The 22,408-nt window shown below is 41.9% G+C and overlaps 1 protein-coding gene across 1 annotated transcript in view; it reads right to left on the minus strand.

Moving 5' to 3' along the window:
• MYO3B (myosin IIIB) overlaps window positions 1-22,408 on the minus strand; it is a 2,563,893-nt gene that overhangs the window by 1,213,996 nt on the left and 1,327,489 nt on the right. Inside the window, exons 12-13 of the mRNA XM_078681588.1 lie at window positions 20,815-20,919; window positions 18,052-18,135 (exon numbers count right to left, since the gene is read on the minus strand). Coding sequence (XP_078537714.1) covers window positions 18,052-18,135; window positions 20,815-20,919 — 189 coding nt within the window. The remainder of the gene's footprint in view (window positions 1-18,051; window positions 18,136-20,814; window positions 20,920-22,408) is intronic.

A 22,408-nucleotide genomic window follows, 5' to 3' on the forward strand; every position in this document is an offset into this window, starting at 1 on the left:
GAGCAGTTGCTTTTAACTACTCCCACCGAGTGGGAACAAAGTAGAACTACAAATCAAAAACCGGGGTAACTGTTCCAAGGATGGGCGCGAAAAAAGTCGCCTACAGGCAGAAAGAGAAGGGAAAGGGGATAATCCTGGGTCTAGGACTCATTGACTAGAGGCAAGCACTAGTCTTGTCTCATGATGCCCTCACACACCAAAGCGGATCCTCTTCCTTGACTATCATGAAAAAACTGCTGGATGAGTGCTGCTCACCTGAGGGACAATCTTTGGAGCAGAATATAATACGTGGCCGGCCTGCCGCAGAGCGCGCACCACCTCGTAATGCTGAGGGGGTCACCCGACATGGTATTCGCCATGCCGGCAATGTGGGTCAGCATCCGAGAAAATGATTAAAGAAGGGGCGAGCCCGCTTACAGGGTCCATACAAGACGTGATTTGTGTGCATTCCGGACCGCATTTCCCACAATGCACAGTCTCATATGAGCTTCCCATTGATGGGTGTGTAATATGAAAATGGCAAAGTGGGTCCAACGTTTACACGCACCATCTCCGTTAAAGCCTCTGAAGAGAAGCATCAGGAGCTTTGAAACACGTCAGGCAATTCCAATACGGAGCGGCTCCTATAAGCGGATCCTCATCCTTGCCTTTCATGAAAAAACTGATGGCTGAGTACTGATCCCCTGAGGGAGCAGAATATAATACGCAGCCGTCCTGCCCCGGAGCGAGCACCACCCCGTAAAGCTGAGGGGGCCACCTGACATGGTATTCACCATGTTGGCAACGTGGGTCAGCAGCCGAGAACAGGATTAAAGAAGGGGCAAGCCCGCTTACAGAGTCCATACAGGACCTGATTTTTGTGCATTCCGGACCCCATTTCCCACAATGCACAGTCTGATATGAGCTGGTGGGTGTGTAATATTAAAATGGCGAAGTGGGTCCAACATTTACATGCACCATGTCCATTAAAACCTCTGAAGAGAAGCATCAGGAGCTTCGAAACGTGTCAGGCAATTCCAATACTGAGCGGCTCCTATAAGCGGATCCTTGTGCTTGCATATCATGAAAAAACTGCTGGCTGAGTGCTGCTCACCTGAGGGACAATCTTTGGAGCAGAATATATATATCAACACTCCAATACTTGAGTATAACCCGCTACTGCTCCAAGCCAGAGGGCGCGTCATCTCGTTAGACCTCCCAAGTACAGTTCAATTTAAATCTCAAATCCGTTTTCGTGCCTTAAAACTATTAAACATTGTTTGGTTTATCGAATTATTACTCTATTCATGAAACGGCGTAACAATTATAAAATCACCTTTGCTGTGAAAATTAATAACATTTCACCTCAATAGGATTACTCAAAATTAATAGCAAAATTTCACAATTCATTACAAACGCTTACAACCGTTTAAAACCAAACACCGTATCCTGCCCCAGTGAGCTATTTGTCACAAATGTATATTATTTTATAATATTTGTAAATCTTATCCAGCCCAAGTGGGCCATGTAATAAGGGATTCAAGTCTCCTTTACTCAGCTGCCAACTATAAAGTGCACGTGCATAAATTATAAATAAAACAAAATCCTACAAACAAGTTAAATACCCAGAGAGTGAAGGGAGGTTTCAACGACATTTCATAATTCATAGATGTGTATGGAAATCTTCTTCCAAATTGAGACCTTCAGGAATTTTTGTATTGAGTTCAATAATAAAACATGATTCCAATTGTCTCAATTTCTTTTCACAGTTCCCACCCCTAGAATTTGGTGGGATTGCCGCAATCACAAAATATGTCAGAACTTGTACATTTATATATTTTGTTTATAGTTTTTAATCCCTGCCGTTAACCAATGAGAAGATTGATGGTTAAATAGAGTGTTTGTGCAGGGAATAACTGACATTGACGAAGGCCAGGAGGCTGAAATGCGTTTGTCAGTTGATCGTGTTTGCAGAAATTTACAAAATAAATTAACTTGAATAATGGCCAGAGTGTGCAGTATCTTTGAACTGGGTTTTGCATATATATATCTATATCTATATATATATATATATATGAAGAAAAGAAAGTTACCCAAATGAAGGAGCCGCACATGAGGAGTTTGATACCTTTTTAATTGTGGAAGGCAGCAGGTACAGCACACCAAACACTTCGTGTAGAAATGCCAAAATCGTCACCAGACGCGTTTCAAACTCTATCGAGTCCTTGATCACAGGCTATTTGGCTGGCTGGAAACAACAAGCTTTCAGTGGATCACATGGTGAAATACCCCCAAGTCCTGCCCAGGAAGGGCGTCGGCATCATTGCCTCATGGTCTCTGTAGTCCACTAGAATGCAGACCCATGTGGGTGCTTGTTGTAAATGTTCAATAGTTAATATCCCCAGTGGGCATGGCACGCCAGCTCCCGCAGCTTATGTTCTCCACAATAATGGCCCCCTCATTCTGACACAGCGCTCGAGTTTGCAAGCGCTTCAGATTCGCTCAGGTTCAGGCAGCGGGGCTCCTTCGCGGCCGGACTAGCCGCATGTATGAAGAAAAGAAAGTTGCCCAAATGAAGGAGCCGCACATGAGGAGTTTGATACCTTTTTAATTGTGGAAGGCTGCAGGTACAGCACACCAAACACTTAGTGTAGAAATGCCAAAATCGTCACCAGACGCGTTTCAAACTCTATCGAGTCCTTGATCACAGGCTATTTGGCTGGCTGGAAACAACAAGCTTTCAGTGGATCACATGGTGAAATACCCCCAAGTCCCGCCCAGGAAGGGCGTCGGCATCATTGCCTCATGGTCTCTGTAGTCCACTAGAATGCAAACCCATGTGGGTGCTTGTTGTAAATGTTCAATAGTTACTATCCCCAGTGGGCATTTACAACAAGCACCCACATGGGTTTGCATTCTAGTGGACTACAGAGACCATGAGGCAATGATGCCGACGCCCTTCCTGGGCGGGACTTGGGGGTATTTCACCATGTGATCCACTGAAAGCTTGTTGTTTCCAGCCAGCCAAATAGCCTATGATCAAGGACTCGATAGAGTTTGAAACGCGTCTGGTGACGATTTTGGCATTTCTACACGAAGTGTTTGGTGTGCTGTACCTGCTGCCTTCCACAATTAAAAAGGTATCAAACTCCTCATGTGCGGCTCCTTCATTTGGGCAACTTTCTTTTCTTCATACATGCGGCTAGTCCGGCCGCGAAGGAGCCCCGCTGCCTGAACCTGAGCGGATCTGAAGCGCTTGCAAACTCGAGCGCTCTGTCAGAATGAGGGGGCCATTATTGTGGAGAACATAAGCTGCGGGAGCTGGCGTGCCATGCCCACTGGGGATATTAACTATTGAACATTTACAACAAGCACCCACATGGGTTTGCATTCTAGTGGACTACAGAGACCATGAGGCAATGATGCCGACGCCCTTCCTGGGCGGGACTTGGGGGTATTTCACCATGTGATCCACTGAAAGCTTGTTCTTTCCAGCCAGCCAAATAGCCTGTGATCAAGGACTCGATAGAGTTTGAAACGCGTCTGGTGACGATTTTGGCATTTCTACACGAAGTGTTTGGTGTGCTGTACCTGCTGCCTTCCACAATTAAAAAGGTATCAAACTCCTCATGTGCGGCTCCTTCATTTGGGCAACTTTCTTTTCTTTATATATATATATATATATAGATATATATATATATATATATATATATATATATATATATATATATATATATCTATATATATATATATATATATAGATATATATATATATATATATATATACATATATATCAGCCAACATCTGCTCCCACCACTTTCGATTCCCACACAGCGGCGGCGAGGAAGGAGGCTCAGACCCCTCAGAACTTTCAGGCAAGATCTTTTAGTTTATCTAAAACCCAACACAACGCGTTTCAGGGAGCAAGCCCTTGTTCACGCGTAGTCTGGATATGTGCCATTTTCGTTTCTATTGGTGCAGTGAACACACCCCCTCAACCACCATCACAGGTCACATGGCCATAGTCAGAGTAAACAGACTACATTTTACACGGCGTTAAAATATAAATAACCACCATAAGCATTTGTTATTAACCAATGCAAAACGTCACATATTATATACACATACGTAAATAAAAAATATGTGCAAAAATCGCTGACGTCTTTACAAATAATTCAAATAACTGGATAAATCCACCAAATGCCACAAATTACTAGTCGTATCAAAACAATGTATCACAGGATAAATCCCTTATGTGGCCATGTGTTAAACTGTGTATGCGGCAACTATAAAAACGATTTTTTTCTAGTTACTTTGTGCAAATTGGTGTAGGATTTTGCACAATTTACAAGATTTAAAGTGCTTTAGAAAAAGGGACATATACATATAGACAAATTTGATCTGATTAAAAATACATATTGATAGTGCAAAACCTCTAAAAGCTATTATATTGATAACAGTAAAATGTCCCCAGCTAGACAGAATACTATTAAAAAACATATAAAAAAACCATAGTTTGCATAAAAAAAAAAAATATATATATATATATATATATATATATATATATTGTGTTCTACTAAAATCAGATCATGAGGGAAAAAGTAGTTAACTGTTCATCACAATTTGCAAGATGCATCATAATTTATAGGTATACAGAAGATAACTAAAAAAGGAACCAACATCATGTTCATAAAAAGTTATGCATATCCTCTGTATTATTTAAACTGTCAGGCCATTTACTATCAAACTCAAGGATGATTTTTGTTTCCAATTGCCCGAGTTGACGTTCTCTATTGCCTCCTCTTCTAGATTTTGGAATAGCATTGATGACATAACAGGAAAGGCAATTAATATCATTCGCATGAGCTCGCTTAAAATGTCGTGCCACAGGATACGCTGGATCACTGGCCCTTATATGCTGCAATATCCTGACGTGCACCAGCAGCTTCGTACTACCAATGTAGTTAAGACCACAAGTGCACATCAGGACATACACAGCATATTCGGTTTTACAATTGTAGTTACCTTGAATAGAAATGGGTGATTCACAAAAAGGAGTTGAATAGTGAGTCACATTGCGGCCAAACTTACATGCTCTACAGGTTACATATTTTCTAAATCCCTTTGCAGGTTGTAACCAAGAAGCAATTTTTCTAGTTTCTGGAGAGGGTTTGTCTAAAATTGTACCCATCGTACTTCCCCTTCTAAATGTAATTACTGGGGCTTCTGACAACTTATTTCGAAGAATATTGTCAGTGAGTACTATTGGCCAATGCTTATTAAGGATGGATCTTATTTTCCGTTCTTCCCTGTTATATGTTGTGATCAGTCGGGGGTGTTCATGTTTCTTACTACTGTGGGAGATGCATTTTGTTCCTCAGTATTCTGGTTATCAAAGAGGCTTGTTCTAGATCGTATATTAGCCTTCACTATAGCATCTACAATTATTTGATCAGAGTATCCTTTGACTTTTAATCTATTCACCAAATCAGACTGACATTTATTAAAATCTTCATCATTGCTGCATATACATTTTAATCTTAAAATCTCACCATACGGTATGCTAGCAATTAGGTGTTTAGGGTGTGAACTTGTCGCATGTAAAGTAATGTTACCAGAAGTTGGCTTTCTGTATAACGTACTTTCAATTTTTGCATCTTTGACATAAAGCCTTATGTCTAAAAACTCCATCTGACTTTTATGAATATGGGAAGTGAATTTAAGATTTAAAGAATTGTTATTAATAACATCTATGAAGCCAAATGCTTCATTTTCCCTTCCCTTCCATAATATAAAAACATCATCAATGTACCTTAAGTATGTAACAACATGGGATTCAAAGAGCACCCGATGCGTGGACTTGAGGACCTGCTCCTCCCACCAGCCTACATGCAAGCATGCATAGCTGGGGGAGAAGCAGCCCCCTTCGCCACGCCCCTGACCCTTCTGAAAATATCTTTATCAAACAGGAAAAAATTATTATTCAAGCACCAATTAATAAACTCCAGAATCACCTTATTGTGTGTTCGTAGAATTCACTTGACCTGTTTGCTAAAAAACGCTTCACAGCTGCCATTCCTTGGGTATGATCTATACTCATATATAGAGATTCTATATCGAGAGAGATTAAATATAGATCATCTGTCCAAATTAGATTTTCAACTTTTTTAAGGAAATCTCCGGTATCTTTTACATAGCTTGGCAAATCCTTTACCAAGCTCTGTAAAAAGAAATCTACATATTGGCCAACATTCTCTCCTAAGCTATTAATAGCCGAAATTATTGGCCTTCCGGGGACTGGAGAAATATTTTTATGTAATTTGGGAACAAGATTTAATACAGGTAGTACCGGGAATTCATTGTACATGAATTTGTATTCTTCATTAGAGATAAGGCCTTGTCTCTTCCATTGAGCCAAATGTTTCCGAAGAGTTATTATTTTCTCATACTTTCTAGTATTAGATTTTATATAGCAGCTTGCCTCATTAAGCTGCCTTTGTGCTTCCATAACATACTCTTTTTTTGGTAATATTACCAGATTACCACCTTTGTCAGATTTTTTAATAACAACATGATTTTTATCAAGTTTCTTTACCTATTCAGTCAGTCAGTCAAAATACTTTATTGCGATAACTTAATATCATATAAAGACAATGGCAAAATACAAATTTAAAATACATGTGCAATAAATACATTATTTAAAAAAAACAGTTAAAATACATAAGAAGTCATACAAGAGATCAAACATATTGTACAATGTGCAAGGTACCTAGATCCCTAAAATACAACAGATCTAAAACCAAATATACCACCATTGCTAGTCCTGTTACAGTTTTATAAAGTTCTGTTTATACTTTATATGCTATACTGTTGCGGGGGGATTTATTCTGTTGTTTAACCTAATATTCCTGCTCCTGATGGCACTCACCAGGAAACTAGCCACATGAAACATAATCCTGGGAGTCCCTAAAAGCTGTAAATAAATAAGAGCAGGTTTTACTTGAGTAAATCCAGCCTCCATTAGGATGGGCACAAGAAACTTCCTCCTCGCCTCAGTGTAATGCCCACAAAACATCACTAAGTGCATGGTATTTTGTACGGAGAAATTATCACAGGAGCATGGTAACGCCTTTTCTGGGGTATTCCATACAGGATAAAAACCAAGATTAAAATGTATCAAATTAAAACGGAACCGTGTTAAAATAAACCTGTGGTAAGGATGAGTCACCGTGTTCAAGTAGCTTTCTGGGCCGACATGTATAGATAATATTATGCTGGCCCTAACACTTGTTTTTTTTAACTCCCTCTCTTCTCTTTCCAGGGATAAAAGCTCTCTCATTGCACACTTTGTTAATGCAATATCTTTGGGTGTTATAGACTCTATTGCTGAATATAGCTCTGGCCTCCCTATCTTAGTGAAATTTTCCTTAATATACGTCAACCACTTGATATTATTAACTTTATCCAAACACAAACAATCTTTCATAATGATGTGGTTTAGGGGAATTTCTTTGTTAAGCCACATCCTCAAACAAGCTACAAGAGGTGCTGTTTTTATCAAATCTGAGATGTAGCCTTCCCCAAGTTCCAGGTGTACAGTGTAGGACGGGGTTGACTGTGGAACACTAAGGACAGATCTAAAAAATTTATTTTCCATGATCTGTAGGGGGTCTAAGACCCTGTAGCCCCAAATTGAACTACCATAAGATGCAACAGAGATACATTTAGCCGTATAAATTTTCATTATTGCTGCAATAGGCCTACCACCCAATTTTTTGGAGAACCCCTGGAGAGCTGAAGATGTTCTTGCTAATGAGATTACTCTGTTCTTTAGCTGAGGGCCCCAGTTACCCTTTTCGTCAAATGTGATCCCTAAGTAAGGGAAAGAAGCTACTCGAGCCAGCTTCTCCCGTCCGCAAAAAAAGGTTTTTTGGCAGTGTTTTCTTGCTGCGCTACCCATAAACATAATTTGGGATTTCTTCGCGTTTATTTTTAAATCAAGAGAGCCCATAAAGATTTCAAATGCATCCAAAAGGCGTTGGAGCCCCACCCCGGTACGTGCAAGAAGAACCGCGTCATCCGCGTAAAGGAGAACAGGAATCCCCTGCTCCCCTACACGCGGGATGTCGGGAGTCACGTCCCTCAGGGCGGGTTCCAAAGCGTTCACATATAATGTGAACAACAGGGGAGCAAGGATGCACCCCTGTCTAACCCCTTTTTCTGAAACCTATTCATTATATGCACGTTTCTTAAAAAATAGAATCTTTCTGAAAGTCTTAAACAAAAAGTCTATCCAGGACAGCTCCTATCCTGAAAGTTTGTGGGTTATTCGTCAAGCAAGGGCTGAGAAAAAAGGGGGGTCCCAAAACTCGTTTTCTCCATGTTAATTTCCATAGGAAATTTTGTGACGATCTACAGCCCGCACTGCTGAACAGGATTACCCCAATTTTGGCAGAAAGGTAGAGCTTGGTTCAGAAAGCGACCTTATTTGGTGTAAATCCGTTCAGTAGTTTTTGAGAAATTCAAAAAATAAGAGTGAAAACATAATTTTCCCATAGGAAACTTTGAGCAAGGCAACAGCCGAAACTACTGAACATAATTACTCCAAATTTGGAAGAAAGATAGTGCTTGGGTTAGAAAGCGAACTTTCTTAAAAATGGTGTAAATCCTTTCAGTAGTTGTGGCGAAATTAGAAAAATAAAAGTTTTGATATCTGGTCGGAGCCTAAGTCGCAGGCGCGACCTTCACTGTGATTGGCTGCTAGCACTCCAAACCAGGGATTGTTGGCTGCCATCTTGTGACTAGAAGCGAGTCACCCAAAAACTGAGAAACAACGGTAGAAAACAAGGGAAGGGGGAGGGTAGAAACACCCTGACCCCCTAGGCCTGCTGAGGGGGTCCCAGAAGGACCTCCAGGGCCCAAAAAATCATTTTAAAAAATCTGCAAAAATTTGTACTGGGGTCGCGGGTTGTCGCGTTTTATTTTAAGGAGGCCTCTGGGTGGGCTAGGTTCTGGGGATATTTATTAAAAAATAATAGCAGGGGCTCGCTGTGGTTGGGGGGCCCGCTGGGGCCCCCACAGCCCTGGGGCTTCACTCATGTTGGGAGGGTTGTTGCGCTGCCCCCGTCCTGGAGCCCTCCATGTGCTTATAACTTTGGGGTCGCTTGCGAATCTTTTACGAAATTTACCAAAATTTTCTCTTTTTTGATCAGCTCTTATCTTGAAAGTTTGGGGGTGATTGGTCAAGGGGGGGGCTGGGAAAAAAGGGGGGTCCTAAAACGTATTTCTCAGTGCATTTTCCATAGAAAACTTTAGACAAGGCTACAGGTCAGACTGCTGAATGGAATTAAGCCACATTTGGCAGGGAAAAAGGTTGTTGTTCAAAAAGTATGCTTTTGTTTAAATGGTGTAAATCCGTTCAGTAGTTTTTTGAGAAAAATCACATTTGAAAGATATCGATATTTGGGAATTGTGACATGTGAGGAGTTACGAGCACGAGCTTGCAGTTGATTTGCTGTGAACGGTTGAAACTAGGAAGTGTTGCTAGCCATTTTGTGATTCAGTCTGTTAGCTGGCATCTCTCCCTCTACAAGCCCTCGGGCCGTAGTTCTACCTCTGTTAGGCAATATTCAAAATATGCCGCAGCTCTGTTTGTGCGAGATACCCCTTTCACGGTCCCTCTCCCCACATCACCGGCTCACGGCTTGCTTCCCCATGTCACAGGAACCAGGAGGACCTCTGTACGTTGTGGTGTATGAAAAACACACCTCAGTGTACAGAAACCCCTATCCGGCTAGCTATAGTATGTCATTCGTTTTCCATACTACAGCGGAGCTACCAATGATTAGATAGCCTAGAACAATGCGACTGAGGTCTCAGAATTCATGGGAACAAGACACTCTTTCGGTTAGACACTCATTCCTGTTCAGAATGTGAGTAAGCAGAGACTTTGTATAGTTTAAAATGTTTATTTCAACTAACAAGCTCTGTAATGTAGTACACTTGCTAAGGTGAGCAAAGAAATGCATGTAAACAATACAATAGGCATAGTTTGAATTGCATAAAGTACGAATGGGGAAAGGATATTATAATGTCAGTGGATTAAGGCAAATAGCACTTAACACCCTCCGTATGCTACGTACATAGTTTATTATATTAGTGGAAGACCTCTGGCTGATTCGTTCTCCTTACTACAGCCGAGCTACCAATGATTAGATATCCTAGAACAATGCGACTGATGTTCTCTCAGAATTTGTGGGAACAAGATAGTCTTTCGCTTAGAAGTAAAGTCCTAGACTTTGTATAGTTTAAAATGTTTATTTCAACTAATGAGTCCTGTAATATAGCAGTACATGTGCTATGGTGAGCAAAGAAATGCATGTAAACAATATAATCAGCATAGTTACAATTGCATAAAGTACGAATGGGGAAAGTACAGTATAATGTCAGTGGATTAAGCCAAATAGCACTTACCACCCTCCCCGTGCTACAAGCCATATTTATTAGATCAGTGGAAGACCTCTGGGCTTGGACAGCAGAACCTCCTACCTCAAGTCTTATATTATATGATTTAAATCTTCGGACAAGCGCAGCTCTTTCTCAGGAAAGATTGTTCTCTAAGTGTGTGTCATTTGCATCCTGTGCAATATTAAAAGCACTCCAAATTTCAGAAGCGGTGGTTTGTTCCATGTTATGTCTATATGTGCGTGGGACGGGCCAAAGCTGAATAACCAGCAATGTTGTTTTCTGCTCATGAATACGTTGTACAGACGAGAACTCAGTGCACAGCAGAAATAGTGAAAGGCAGACAGTTCCTATGCAAAGCAGCGGAAACAGAAGCGTTTACGAGAAGCAATGCATTTACAGTCGTGTGGAAAAAGCGGCTAAAATACCTGTGATGCAAGGTACAAAACTCATGCTAACTTAGGAATGTTCGTTGGTATCTTGTAACTCCCACAACAAACTTATATGGCACCGCCAAATTAATCCATCAGTGTGTACGAGCAGTAAGCTGCAACAGCTTCCAACAGGAAATCATTCTTTTTGTCTGCAAAAGTAGATGCCATCCAATTCAGCAATTCTAAGGAGCAAACATGCTCATTGATTATCAGTGCTTCCAGCACCATAGCAGGGCAACTTGCGTGGTACTCGATGTAACTCCGTTGGAGAAAATCTTGTGCAGCCGTACATACATCCCACAGAGCTGGTACACCAAGTCCAGCAGCATATGCCATTAAACCAATACCGGAACATTCACGCTCATGATTCACCAAAGGGTTCATCAGTAAAGGAAAATCCGATTCAGGCGACGGTGTGTTTGTGAGGCACAGATCCAAAGCCCATTGGAAGGGACAGCACATGCTTGAGAACACTGACTGGATGCAAGTATACCAGGGATAGCGGAAAGACAAATTGTAAGCCATGCTGAGAGTGGCCAGCGGCAAGGGACCATATTAGTCAAGCATGCGGTTGCAAAGTAGCTGTAGTAGGGCTGGGTTGTGAATGAGCACAAGTGGAGCAGCCATTTCTGAGCATGCAGATCAAGAAAAAAACTCTGGCAGCCAAAGCTAGTTGAAGTGGCAACCTGCCGAAAACACTCGAAAAAATAGAATGAATGAAAGCAGGATACACACCAAAAATTGTTTGAAAACATGCTACAAGGCCAGATCTCAGAAGCTAAAAAAAAGCACTAGCCTTGTTGTACGCGAAGCATTGAAAATAGAATGAATTAGTTCACCAAAATGTTGTGGGAGATCAGTGTTTAAAAGATTATGAACTTCTGTTGTCGTGTTGGCCACCTGCAGGACAGAAGTCTCAGGGTCAGAAGTGAAAGAAAGTTCTTTCTGGGACAATAAGGCTCTTATTTGGCTTAGCTTGTGGAAGTCTGCCTTCAAGGTCGGAATGGAACACCAAATCTAGGTATCGAAACTGCCCTGTGCGGAAGGAAACAGTACGTTTTTACAGCAAACTATACGTTGTGACACAGTCATAATGTATGGAATACCTTTTAAGATGCTGCAGCATTGTTCATTATTCCAGAGTAAATAAGTGCCATTACACAACATTGTTTCGTGTGTTATTGATATTGTAGAGGATGATGTATGTGTGTTATATCATAGTCAGAATCAATTACGGCTCGGGGCTATGCCTTTAGAAACCAGTGCATCGGCTCACTGCTGTGCGCAAGCGAGCCGTTGGGCCGACAGCTCTACATCTGTGAGCCATCCAGTTAGCTCGTAGGTGTGTCTCTGCTAGCAGGCCCGACGGCCCGTAGCTCTCCCGCTGCAAGCCGATATATATATTCACTGAAAAAAACATAGGTTTTACAGACGTTATAGTTAGAAATTGGCATTTAAAAAACCATTCAAATTCACTGAAAAAAACCAAAGGTTTCAGGCGAGTTATAGTTAGAAATTAACAATTAAAAAACCTTAAAAATTCACTGAAAAAACCATAGGTTTCAGGGACGTTATAGTTAGTTGGACAGTTCACTCATACAAAACCAGAGAAATTCCCCCATTATAGTTAGTTCAGCTAACTATAACTCGCGCCCCCGCAATGCACTGCTGATGACGTCACATATTACATCATTCATGACATGGTCAGTGACATCACTGATGACATCACTGATTACATCATCCATGTGACAATCTGATGCACCTCCTCACACCCTAACATAACATTTGATACACCCCCTGTAAAATACAAATTACCATTTTCAAAACCATTGAGACACCAGTTACTACAAACGCTCTCACTAATTCCTAGGTCTACAGACATATGCACTCATTCACCCATACAATCATTCATACAGGAAGTCACTGCTCAACTCTATCATATGCACTCATACACCTATACAGACACTCACAAATCACCACTCATCCTAGTCAGTCATGCACTCATCGTAGTCAGTCATGTAAAGAATCAATCATAGTTCCATTTACTCACCTACAGAGTTATACACACACCACCTCATTTATTCATACAGATACTAACGCATACTTACTCTCTTATATAATCACTAATACAAGTACACACTCATCCATACATCCACTCTCACAATTAATGACTCTTACATATAGTCATTTATATACTCCAACTCTCACATACACTGCTTTTACATATGTAGTTACTTGGACATGTACCACTGAGACATCCAATCTCTCACCAACACATCCATGCACACACTCACCCGCCCATACAGCTATTTCCACATGCACTCTTAAAGTCATACACCCAGTGAATCAATCACTCACACATCTATGCACAGTCACACACCTCCACCCACCGACACACACACACTTAGTCTCCCATACAAATACTCAGGCAACTAATCAATAACCCATATTGACACTCATGTAGCTGCTGACAAACACATAGAGCAGCTTACACAACAACAGTCATACTGATACAGACTTTCCGACAGTTTAGTCACTAACCCATGCATTGAGTAAGACACATTTAATTACTCACTTATACAGTCAGTCACGCACCTACTAAATCCTTCATCCAGACACTTATACACCCACTTATTCTTCAATACACCTTGGCATATATATAAAACATTTAATTTTTACAGAAACACACATTCACTGGAAGTACTGTAAGGTAACTGGCTAGCTGCCCGCATCGTTGGACTTGGCTGTGCTTCAATTTTTAACTTTTAGGTGTTTCTTTTTCCTTCTCTTTTGCACAATTGCTGTGCTTTTAAAATTTATATAATACTCACGTTTTGCCCGGACTGGAATCGCTAACGCGGGGATCGGATATCTGTCCCGACTCGCCTGAAGATTAGCATCCCAGTTCCGGTCTTGCCGCTAGCTCCGCCCCCAGATCACAGCCCACGCATAAAATCAGCTGTGCAGTGACCGCGCACTCTGTAAGGTAACTGGCTAGCTGCCCGCATTGTAGGACGTGGCTGTGCTTAAATTTTTAACTTTTAGGTGTTTCTTTGTCCTTTTGCGCAATGGCTGTGCTTTTAAAATTTATATAATACTCACGTTTTGCCCGGACTGGAATCGCTAACGCGGGGATCGGATATCTTTGCCGACCTGCCTGAAGATTAGCGTCCCAGTTCCGGTCTTGCCGCTAGCTCCGCCCCCAGATCACAGCCCTCCCATATATTCAACCATGCAGAGACCGCGCAGCGGGCGCCCGATGGCACGCAAAGGCGCGCCAATGGCAAGCCCGTCTGCGCCCGTCAGCGCCCGGAATGCGCCATGCGCCAGACCCTTTGGTCTTTTCAACAGAATCCAATACTCAAAAAAAGATCTTTTAGACCTTAATATGGGTAGGTGCACCCTTCACACTATCTCCACTCCTGCTCGGTCTTGCTGCTGTAAACGCTGTGACCGGCCAGCCAGGGAGGGGCATAACTCATTGCCAAAGGGTTTTATCTCACAGAATACTGCTACAACAAACAACAATAAGGTTAATGGGACCGGCAGGGTTATTAATTGCCTTCTCCTTAACGTCAGATCATTGGTCAAACATAAATATCAACTGGAATGCTTAATACACACGGAAGATCCTGATGTATTATTTTTAACAGAGACTTGGGCCAATGACAGCAGTGACCCTGACTGGAACATTGCCACTCCTCCAGGCTACACGATTGCGAATGTCAACTGTGCTGAAGGAAGGGGTGGAGGTTTAGCTATAATCTATAGATCCTCCCTCACCCTTTTCTCTACTGCTGAGACTGTTGAGGGATCTGAAGCAATGCGCTTTATACTTAAATTTAACAATACTTCCTCTTTCTCTGGCCTACTTATATACAGACCCCCTAGTGCAAGAGCCCCTTTCTCAGCTGCTATCCAAACCCATCTAGAGACATGTCTGGAGCATGAGCACTACACTGTGTTAGGATATTTCAATTTCCATCTCGAGGATAACAACAATTCGGAGACGACCAATCTCCTGGAAATATTTAAGAGCCACAATATGGAACAAATTATTAGAGAACCTACACATACGGCAGGTCATACTATGGATGGCATTTGCACAAACCACCCTAATCTGGCAGTTAATAACATCACACCAATTCCATGGTCCGACCATTGCGCAGTGTATTTCGCCATTACACTTAGTACCACTATTCTCAGGAGGAGCCTTAGGTTTCCTCCCAGGAGATACCGCGCATGAAAGGCAGTCACAAGGTCTGACCTGATTGGGGCTCTTGAGGACAGATCCATGGCCTGTATAGACGCAAACCACGCGGCCATGGTCCTGCAAGACAGCCTTAATAGAGCTGCCAATAAGGTAGCCCCAGAAAGATTATTTAAAGCTCGGCAGAAAAGGATGTCGTCACCCTGGTATTCATCAGAACTAAAAACGGCTAAAATCTATTTCAGACAGAAAGAGCGTGCCTGGAGATCTCACTATGATGCAGCCCAAAAGAACATCTATTGTGCGGCACTTGAGGGATATAAGAATCTTATTATTCAGACTAAATCCACCTACTACTCCAGGAAGATACAGGACGCAGTGCATTCCGGCAGAGAACTTTTTTCAACAGTTAGCGCTCTGATGAAATTTCCTCGAGATGTAAGTTTTAGACCAGACCAAACATTTGTGGATAAACTGGCTTCTTACTTCCAAAACAAGGTACAATCTGTCTACAATGATTTATCTAATGCAGCAAACAGTACAGATAACAACCAAGATACGCTAGCCACCTTTAGTCATACTCAGGGGGGTCTATTACAATTCCGCCCTCTTGATGAGAACATGGTGGCAGACCTGTTGTTAAAAACCAAGTCAGGATCCCCCACCGATCCTTTCCTACTGTATGTACTTCATCTGGCTCCCTCAGAGATCAGTGTATTATTAATGCCGGTCTTGAACCAGGCTCTGATTTCAGGAGTCTTTCCGTCAGTATGGAAAAAGGCTTGTGTTCGCCCGCTGCTAAAAAAGACAAAATTAGACTCCTGGATGAAAAAAACTATCGCCCTATCTCCTGTTTGCCTCTGCCTGCCAAACTGCTGGAGAAAGCCATGAACTCTGAGCTATCTTCATATTTGGAGGTGAATAACTTGCTCGATAATACCCAACATGGCTTCCGTGCAAATCATTCCACGGAAACAGCATTAATAATGGCGTCAGAGGAAATACGAAAGGGCATGGATGAGGGAAGTAGAGTCACTTTAGTCCTGCTGGATCTAACAGCAGCCTTTGATACCGTAAACCACACGGTACTTATTCAAAGGCTTAGGGACTCTGGTATTAAGGGCACAGCGCTGTATCTACTCACCTCCTTCTTGTCAGACAGAGAACAGGTTATCCTCTGGAATGGCTACCAATCAGAAAAATTTACCCTTCCAGGAGGAGTTCCGCAGGGATCCTCTCTGTCACCTACCTTGTTTAACATTTATGTCGCTCCTTTGGCGAAATTAATTCAACAACAAGGCCTTAAGCTAGTGTTGCATGCAGATGACACTCAGCTGATAGTTTCAGTCTCTCACTCAATCGAGGCCAAGGCAGTAGATTTCTCCTTGTGCATGTCCAAGGTTATGTCCTGGATGAATTTGAACTTTTTAAAGCTGAACACTGTAAAAACAGAAGTCCTGAAATTTGGCTAAAAAGCTTCCATCTGGAATCAGCTTTGGTGGCCTATTTCAATAGGGCCCTGTCCGCTTCCAGTGGCTAAAGTCAGGAATCTCGGCATAGTGTTTGACAAAGACATGTCCTGGCGGCCACAGATTAATCAAGTGGCCTCAGCATGCTTTTTCATGCTAAAAGGGCTAAGAAAGATACTGCCGTTTATCCCCTTTTCTCTCAGGAAAACAGTCATAATTGCTACCATCTTCTCTAGAATCGATTATGGGAATGCCCTTTATCTGGGAGCTGGCATGGCTCAAATGGCCAAGCTGCAATCAGTCCAAAACGCAGCAGCAAGAGTACTTCTTAACTTGCCCAAGCATCATCCTAATTCCCGCTCTATCAGTCAATTACACTGGCTCCCAGTACAACGACGGGTGGAGTTCCAGGCATTATGCTTGGTCCACAAGGCTTTGGCCGGAGACGGGGCTTTAGATCTTCAATCTCTATTCTCTCGATATCAGCCAAGCCGTTCCCTTAGGTCTGCTGCGCAGTGTCTGGTTAAGGTTCCTAAGATCAAAAGATCACGTTGGGGAGGCAAGGGCCTCTCGAATCTGGCCTCAAGGTTATGGAACTCAGCTTCACTTCACCTCAGACAGATCACTAACCGTAGATTGTTCAGGAAGGAAATTAAGTCATGGCTCTTTACTCTTTACTCAATGATGCATCGGTCAGTACCTGGTTGGTCACTTTACTTAGCGCCAAGAAGCCTCGGCATTAGTGCGCTTTAGAAATACCATCAGTCAGTCAGTCAGGGATGTCATTTGAGATGTCATCAGTGATGTCATCATTGATGTCACTGACCATGTCATGAATGATGTAATATGTGACCTCATCAGCAGTGCATTGCGGGGGCGCGAGTTATAGTTAGCTGAACTAACTATAACGGGGGAATTTCTCTGGTTTTGTATGATTGAAATGTCCAACTAACTATAACGTCCCTGAAATCTATGTTTTTTTCAGTGAATTTCTAAGGTTTTTTAAATGCTAATTTCTAACTATAATGTGCCTGAAACCTATGGTTTGTCAGTGTATATATATATGTACATATACATAATATATAATATAATTGACATGATAATAATATAACACATAGGAATTTATGTATCTGGGATTCTAGGATACAGGTTGGGTTAGTTATCTGTGAAGAGGCAAGAACTTCAACCAAATGTTAGCAGGGGGTAGCAGAATGATGGTGTACCTTGCATTTAACAGTGAAGGGATGCAGCATAATTTGTAGTGTTTCACTATGCAAAAAGAGACGAAACAAACTGCCATGTAGATAAATCATAAAGTATCCTGTGAGCTTATACATAAACAATTTGCATATTTGTTAAAATTATCTTTTTTAAAGTGTTTATTATATTTTTACTGTACAAAATATTTAAATAGAAACAATACTAGCCTCTGCCCGGGTCCCTGTGCTAACCCTGCGCGCCCTTTAGCAGGAGCATTCGACATTAAGGCATTACCTTGCCCAGGAAGGTGAGGTGTTGGACAATCAGATGTGCACTTTCCGTCTTCCCAGCACCGCTTTCCCCGCTGATGATAATGCACTGCCACAGAACAGAAATAATGAAGTGTAAATGATTAACACAGCACTTCTGGTGAACTCTGAGGCTCAACCAGCTATACCACAGTATCAGCATAATGGACCTTTTACCTAAAAGCTTTTCAACTCAGGCATTCAATTCTGACATCCCCATTTATCCGAAACACGTGTTGCAAATTGCTTGAACGAAGAGAGCATTAGATGAAAGGTTACCTATGTTTTGGCAGGCAAATCATACACACAAGACTTAAAGCTGATAACCCCGGGTAGCTGTAAGTGTGAATGAAGACAGTGTAGAGTGGGCGTGTCAGAAGGAGCATCTCTCGTGACAGGAGACAGCCAGGACAAGAGTTCTCTTCATTTGAAGAAGTCTGTGATGAGAAACGCACTGAGGTGCGCTCAGCCTTTAGCAAAGCCTCTCTGACGCACAAGGCTTCCCGCCAAACTTGCTTCCGGTGGAACATCATACCTGAAGCACATATCCTCACACAACGAGGACATACTTAACTTGGAAATGTCTACATTTCAAAAAGAACAATTCTTCTTCAGCTATACTGCTGAAGTTAGTTATCCATTCTGGTTGCGTTGCACCTGGCCCCTGACTTTGCTATTTTTAGGAAATGAAGGAAACTAGGATGCAAAAAGACGAGTTGGTAGGAACAAGAAGAAAGAAGGATGCAATGTCTTATGGATGTTTGATGATTCGATCCGTTCTAAAAGGTTTCTTTTTATAATATGTGATTACCTTTCAATACTCGGGAACTTTGTAGGGGAACCCTTCTCTAAATTTTAACAGCGCCAGACATTTTCGTAACGAGGTTAGTGTAGTGAGACAAACACCCATGGGTGAAGTATTCATTGATTTAATGGAAAATTCAGCAATACTTGCATATCCAAGAGGTATTAAAGCTTTTCATCCAAGTCTTGCACTACATACACATTTAGCCTCCCCCTGACAAATACTGTATATTTATTCATTTTTATAAAGTGCTAAAATGTACACCATGCAGTCATTATAAAACACAGAAAAGAAGAGAGAGGAAGTAGAGTCCAAACAAATGTGAGGTAAAACACAGATATCCAAAATTCTTCTATCACAGTTCTTACTGGCACAATAACACGGGGGCATGTCTGTATGCAATGTTTCCTGAATTGTAGATGGTGATTGCAACTGTAATTGCATTTATATAGTGCTTACTACGCCTGACGAGGCATTGAAGCACAATTTTGGCACTCCGGAACCCCTAGAGGATTAGTAGTGGATTAGTATAGGGAGATAAGAAATTAATGTGAGCTGTGGAATTGTGAATTTGTTATTTGGATTGAAAAAGAACAGTGGACGAACAGAAGAGGGTTTGCATTTATATAGCGCTTGCTACCCCTGATGTGTTGAATCTTTTTCAGTGGGTAGCACATTACTCCAGAACCCAATCAGGATTAGTGGGGAATTAGTATAGGGAAATATGCAATTAATTTGAGCGGTGGAAGTGTTAGTCTGTTAGCTGGAGTGAATGGATAGAGGAGGGAAGGGTCTTTTTTGGAGCCCATAGCAGTAGGTGGAGGTTTGGGATAAGTAATGGGGAGGTAGAGGGTCATGAGTTTAGAGTTCCAAGCATTCCAGAGATTAAGGTTATGGGCACCCAGAAATCTGCCTTCTTGTGATAGGCATTGGAATGGTCTGTAGATTCATCGAGTGAGGATTCCTAGATGGAGAGTTGTGTGGAGCCAGTTTTTGAAGACATTCAGGAACTTTGGGGGCTATTGAGAGTTTGGTGTATATGGCACACTGCAGCAAACATGGCAGAGTACCCTGTCAGCCAAAGTAATGGTCTATCTGCCCTAATTAGAGTTGGGTGAACCATCTTGTTACTGGTGGCTCAGGCCCGCTGGCTCTATAGGCAGAAACCTTACACCCACCCAGTAACAGACATCAGGCTAAGTAGACCAGAACCTTCGCCCTATTTATGGTGGCCATTATGAGATACTTCCTTTCCTGTCTGGGAGCATCGGAAAAACCTGAACATACCAACAATAAAAATATCCCCCACACTCCTATGGAGTCACGGTCTTTATTTTTTTGGTTTTAAAAACAAAACTCCTACATTAGGAGTTTATTTTTGAAAATCAAAATTATTTGCTAGGCGGTCACATCAAACATGGCAGCCACTCAGTAAACTTCAAGTGCTTGCAGAGGAGCTGCTGTTTGTTATTACTGCAGAAGTTGAAATCAGTTTGAAACCAAGCACCATCGTACAACAGCTGATCATAGGGCCAGTTCACTGTCCTTAATTGGTGCACTGAATGCACTAAAAAAGGCAGTAACTTCAGCTGCCTTCTGCCTCATTAGTGGAAATCTAGTGACCACGTTCAGTAAGTGAGTACCAAGCAGATGAGCTACAGCCCACTGAGGCAGCTCAGTCATCTCCCGCAGACCACCGAGGCAGCTCAGTCATCTCCCGCAGATCAGCAACTGAATTTAACAAGATTCCACTATAAGTGCAGGTGAAATAGATTAGTATGCGGATGTACACCTACGTATGAGACTTGACAGCTATGCGTCAGCAATACCAGACTAATCGTGCAGCATCCTTCAAAAGTTAGCATTTCCTCATGCCCCTCTAGAAACAGAAAACATGAAAACGCCACATTTTAGAAACAAACATTTGAAAATGCTACTTTTCACCTGGTCTTTGCTGAAAGTAACCATCCCTTGGTAAGCCGCATCAGCCGAAGCAAATATATGTGGAGGATTTGAGGATCTCTTGACGCCATGATACAGCTTAGAAAACTAAAAATACAAAAGAAATGTAAATTAAAGCATATTTCAGGAGCAATATTTTCAGAACGTAAATAATTGGGCAAGTGAAAGCAAGAATATGGTCGTTTAAAAATGGGGCAGTACCAACTATAGTGCATTAAAGAAATGTGACTGAACAACTGCTCGCCATAGGATCGCACAGAGAATTTACTGTCAGCTTAAAGTGATGGCAACCTCAGAGAGAGAACTATTTGTGGGGAAAAAGCTCTATAGGTTGTCCTCCACTCCAAACTCTCTTTCCTAAGAAATCCCTCACTAATCAGCCTACATTATGTGAGTGTTCATTTTAGGATCGTCTCTGTGTTGCTTCCCTTAAACTTGGTCTATTTAGGTCGCTGGCCTCATTTTCTGATTTATGTATACATTTTTTGGCATTGAATGAATAGAAGAATATGCTCTCCATCATTTGAAAGTATAGCTGTCTTCGCTTTGGGGTTCCCTGTTTATTTTTGCGACTTGAAACAGATGTGTTAGCAATTAGTTATTCTCGTAACATAGGCTGCACAACAACATGCAATGAAATTTCCTTCACAACTATTCATCTGACCGTGATAAAGTGAACATAAACATACAACTAAACTAATTAAAAACCGACATTCAGACCTTAAGGGATTGCATTGGCGAGTTTTCTAAAGCCCTAAATGATAAAATGGAGAATATCACTCTTCATGTTTCGATTCTGATTAATAATCTCTGTAAACCTGAGAAGACTAAACGCCCTTTACTTTCCAACCACACCAAGGGGGACAGTTAGCAACTGGGCGTCTAGGGTTCCAGGTAGGATTTCAACAACAGAAATCATGTACATCGGGGCATCAATCAGTCGCCTATCCAACAGAACAACCCTTTGCCAATGCCAGCCCAGGGGGGTAGAAGACAACAGTCTCCAACACCAAAGGCCCGCTCACTTAAATACCCCACATATCTCTGCTTCCAATACAACCTACACTGACTATTCCAATTTAACATCCCCGCCTTCGGAGACCCCCAGAGGGCACCATAACATATATATGGTCAACGTACCCAAACTTGCACCAGATGTAAGAGAATTGCATGATTTACTCGTTAACGAAACCATCCAATGGCTTAGGAAAGTACGACGAAGAAGCTTCAACATTAGAGAGGATATGTTGGGTACTTACAGATACACTGGCATACACCCTGTGTACGATCATATAGGGCTCTGCTTTTTAAGCTATAACCTTGTTGAAGGGCTTATAGTTTTGGAGTACAGGATTAGACCGTATAGAAGTTCACAAATTGGTTTAAAACGCAACCTCCCGCAAAGGGTACCAGATAATACACCAGTGACCATCTTCGACAATCGTTGCACTTACAGACCAGCCCACACAAGCCGACCCCTCTAGCAGATCTGCCACGGGTAGACTAACTATGTGAGACCCAGAAGAAGGGCATCACAACAAACACACAAGGCAAAACTCTCCATAAACCTACACCA

This window comes from Lissotriton helveticus, chromosome 3_1 (assembly GCF_964261635.1).
Source record: "Lissotriton helveticus chromosome 3_1, aLisHel1.1, whole genome shotgun sequence".
Taxonomy (NCBI): Eukaryota; Metazoa; Chordata; class Amphibia; order Caudata; family Salamandridae; genus Lissotriton; species Lissotriton helveticus.